General features: G+C 42.4%; 1 protein-coding gene across 1 annotated transcript; it reads right to left on the bottom strand.

The window, feature by feature from the left end:
• Positions 1-1,228: 1,228 nt before the first annotated feature.
• Positions 1,229-4,307, bottom strand: LOC118600112 (protein mono-ADP-ribosyltransferase PARP9-like). Its single transcript, XM_036216869.1, has 2 exons — positions 3,127-4,307; positions 1,229-2,830 (listed from the first exon to the last, which is right to left on the bottom strand). The coding sequence occupies exons 1-2, from the start codon at positions 4,255-4,257 to the stop codon at positions 2,576-2,578; spliced, it is 1,386 nt and encodes a 461-aa protein (XP_036072762.1). The 5' UTR covers positions 4,258-4,307; the 3' UTR covers positions 1,229-2,575.
• Between the last annotated feature and the right edge of the window lie 218 nt (positions 4,308-4,525).

Here is a 4,525-nt window from a genome sequence, read left to right as displayed (position 1 = left end):
CAGACTCTTTCACGTCTATCACAGGTGCTCAGGGTGAACCTGCTCTCGTCTGTGAAAAGTACAGGGCGCCAGTGGCGGACTTGCCAAATCTGGTATTCTTGAGCAAATTTCAGTGGAGCTCCACGGTGCTGGGCAGTGAGCACAGGGCCCACTACAGGATGTGGGGCCCTCAGGCCACCTTCATGAAGTCTGTTCCTGATTGTTTGGGTTGAGACCTTCACACCAGTGGCCCTCTGGAGGTCATTCTGTAGGGCACGAGCAGTGCTCAGCCTGTTCCTCCTTGCACAAAGGAGCAGGTATGGGTCCTGCTGGGGGGTTGAGGACCTTCTACGGCCCTGTCCAGCTCCCCCAGAATAACCAGCAGTCTCCTGAAATCTCCTTCATGTTCTGGAGATTGTGCTGGGAGACACATTAAACCTTCTTGCTGCAGCATGTGTGGATGTACCATCCTGGAGAAGTTGGACAACCTGTGCAACTTCTGTAGGGTTAAGGAATGGCCTCATACTGCCAGTAGAGATAATTATCAAGCCAAAATCAGCACGAGTGGAAAACCAGCCAAGAAAGATCAAGAGGGAGAAACTTGAAATGACCTCCACATGTAACACCAGTCCTGTTTTGAGGGTTTTCTAATTGTTGCCACTGAAGTGCACCTGTTGTTAATTCCATGAACACCAATACAGCTGAAATTGATTAACGAGACCCTCAGCTGATTAACCAACAAGAAAATTATCAGACAGGTTTAATTCAATTCATGCCAGGCCCAATAAAAAAGTGTTCCTTTAAATTTTGTGAGCAGTATATTTACCCATCTGCCGTACTCAGTAATTCACGTTTAAACCAGTTCTCCCAATTCATTGCTTGCTTTTTCCACCAGGAAATAGTCTTTCCAATATCCCCCATCTGCTTGCAACATTCTCAGATACATTTAGGATCCATTGCTAACTATAGCTGGGATGTGATGAATAAATAAATCTATATTTAACCAGATGAAAACCAGTTGAGATGAGGATCTCTTTTTCAAGGGTCACCTGGCAATTGTAAAACTGATATTTTTTATGTTTAATAATTAACATGAATCCTTTGTGTCTGCAACATTATCATAGTGACTGTATGTGAAACATTTGAGCGTCAGTCGCTGCATTTTAGACAGAGCGGCTTGGTACATAGAAACATCTGCCTCCATAAATCCATATTTCGAGGAAGACTCGAATTTATTGTATTATTGTATTATTGTATTTGCTTGAACCATAGACTGTATATAATGTTTTTGTCAATAGCTTCAAAAAACAGCCCAAGTCTGATTGGAGCCCTCCCCCTTGTGCAAACATGGATATGAGAGGGGGAGCAAACCTATGCAAAACAGAGCCCTCCTCTTGCTGTAACCATAATAAAATAGAAATATTGGTGGGATATATTGGTTGAATTTTTCGCATTGGACTGATATCAATAATCTCAAATTATGCAAATATCGGCCAATACTGATACTGGCTCCAATATATTGCCCATCCCTAGCCAAATCGAAGCATCTGATAGGTCAAAATTTAACCTTGTTTAACGTTCAATGTGAGTTAAATGGCTGCACGTTTTGTACATAGAGCTCATACATTGTTGTAGAAACTTGAGTAGGTAAGTTTGAAAGTGAATGCCCAAAACACGTTTTTACTTAAACTTTTCATTGGAAGTGTCTAATTCAACATGCATTGGCAATGGCTGTGTGAACGTAGCTTGAGAATAAGGAAGTAGGAATGCAGCTTTTCATCTTTCTTGCTTTTTCTTCTGTTAATTAAGTTAAAACTTTTTTTTTTTTTTTTATGTAAGCCAGGTGCAGTTTTCAGGCTTTGCTTCTTCAGTCCGTTTCCAACCAAACACAGATGTTAAGCTAAATATCAATATTCTGTTTAAGTTAACAGTTTTAAGTGTCATAATCTCTTCTCTATTTTTTTTTTTTATCTTAACTTGCTTTTGTAATTTTTATTTTATTTATTTTTTATTATTATAAGTGAGGTTACAGTTATCAGGTCATTTGCTGCCTAATATTACTTTTTACTCAAAAAACTGTTTTCTAAAACTAAGAAGCTTAAGAGCAAAACTGAGAGAAAAGTGTAAAAAAAAAGACCAACCTTGAGCTGCATCCTCACAAAATCCTTTGATTTGAAAAGAATCTTGGAGAGACTGAATGGCCTGCAAAGGGGCAGTAAAAAGTGTTTTTTACAGGTCAAAAGTCCAACAAAAAATAAGAGAGACATTCATTCTGTAACGTGGATTTTACAAAAAAATGTAATAGTACATATTTCATGGACCTTTTTCAATTCTTTATCATTGGGATGAATCACAATCTGCACTAAGAAAGACGATGTGCTTTGTCTGCTCTGTTCAAAGGCACTGATCTCTTCCTGAAGAACCACAGATGCAACGCTGTGAGGGAAACCCAGGACAACTCCAATGTCAAGGAGGGGCAGAGCCACAGAGCTATACCCTCTGGAGTCACAGGAGGACAGGATTTGTCTGATGCCATGCCTCAAAACCTGAGAAGCGCAAGAGCCCATTTCAAAAATCATCTTTGAATCAAAGTTCATTACAGCATTGTGCTTACCTGGACTGCATTTCCTTTTTTGTTGTTATCCCAACGAATTTGTTTGAGGAAAAAAACTGCCTTGCATTTGAGAGCAGGCAGGTTTTCTACCAGTACTGTTTCCCCAGGTTGAGTTTTTTGTTTGACAACCTGATAAAATTTTGTGGTCATTTCAGATCCTGTAATAGTCAGTAGACAATTTCCAGTGTGGGTAGAGAGTGGATCGTGGCCAAGCATTGGAGACACAAGGGCGTCCACCTAAAGGGGAATGAAGTTCAGTTCAACTGCAAAATTTTGCCTTTATTTGTAGAAAAAAAATGATGGGTGTTAGTAGTTGCAAAAAAGAAAACTCTTTGTTTGAAGCAGAAATGTCCAGTTGATGGATGTCTGAATGCAGACTAAATGCAAGGTTCAGGACTCGACCCGGACGAAATTAAGCAGACCCAATCCAATGAAGGGACATTTCCAGTCTTAACACACCCTTAGTTGAGCAATTGTTACTAACCAAAGCATCACTTTGCTCCCGCATTTACATTTTCCGGTGAGTTTCTTACCTGCAGGGTCTCAATGTTTCCCTGAACGATCTCAACATGGACAGCAGATCCGGCATCTCCTCCTGCAGCACCCAGTCCAGTTTCTCTACTTTCTCCAGCTCCTCTGAGGAGCCTGTCACATGCCGACTGCATGGCCTTCACCACGTCCCCTTTGACATCTATCAGAATGATCTTTCTCAGACTCCGTCCATCCTGACTTCCGAACTCCCTAACAGCATTAACAATAGCTTCAGAGCACACTGCAATAGGGACACCAAACCGCCCTGAGCTGATGCACGGCATGGCGATGGAGCTGAGGTTCATACTTTCTGCTAAATCTAGAACATTTTTGACAGTATGTTCTAGTAAGAGTCTTTCTTTGCCTCCATCTTTTTCAGCCTTTGGCCCAACAGCATGCAGTAGCTTCTTGCATTTTAGGTTTCCTCCTGTGGTCACCACCACCTCGCTAACAGTAAGTTTGCCTTTAGTTTTAATGATATCTTTGCACTCCTTCTGCACCTGAGGCCCGCCGGCTTTGCTGAGTGCAGCTGCAACACCTCCACCATGGTCCAGATATTTGTTGGCAGCATTCACCAAGGCATCAGCATACTGTTTCGTAATGTCCCCCTCACACACCAGGACCTCCAGGCCATCCTGAAGCCTGTATTTGGCAACTCCCATATCCTGTCTGTGGGTGTGAAGTTGTTCTTCAAGATGAATGAGACTCTTGTGAGAACGAGCGACCTGTGACATGCTCTGCTTTCCAGAGATAGAATCAAAGTATCGCACTGCCCCAGGAAGCTTGATGATGACTTTGTTCTGAACCAGAGAGTCCAGAAAAGAGTTGACCCTGCTCTCGACCTCATTCACTTTGCTGGACGGACCTTCAAGTTCTACTGTGGGCTTAGCTGACGATGAGACAGGATGGAAGGTGACTCCTGCTAAGTCTATGTTGTGTAGTTGCAGCAGGTCTGGTAGGTCTTGCAGTAACTCGGGGAAGGGAAGAGTGATTTTCCCCCTGATGCTCACCTGGTCCAAAACAAACTGACTGATCACTTCTTTTAACTGTTCAACTTCTTCAGCACGACCAAACAAACTCACTGTGGTGTCTGAGCTGACCACAAACTTCACTCTGAACTCTATGGCGTTCATCTCATTTGCCTTGGAAACAAGTTTCTCCCAGAGCTCAGGTGGAATGAAGGAGCAATTGGGGATGTCAACTTTGATGTCACTGAAATGTTTTTCTATCTTATCTGCTGACTCTTCCAGTTTATCAGGACTGAGGGAGAAGAAGTGCAGCTCTGTGTCTCGTATTTCCACTTCAACCCCTTCATCAAGTCCTACAGAGTCACCAAGAACACCTGGGGCCCCATAATTTTCCCTCAGATAGTTCAAAAATTGTGGGCTCTTGTTGCTAACA

This window comes from Oryzias melastigma, linkage group LG18 (genome assembly GCF_002922805.2).
Source record: "Oryzias melastigma strain HK-1 linkage group LG18, ASM292280v2, whole genome shotgun sequence".
NCBI lineage: Eukaryota > Metazoa > Chordata > Actinopteri > Beloniformes > Adrianichthyidae > Oryzias > Oryzias melastigma.
This window is presented reverse-complemented; position numbering and strand designations above follow the sequence as displayed.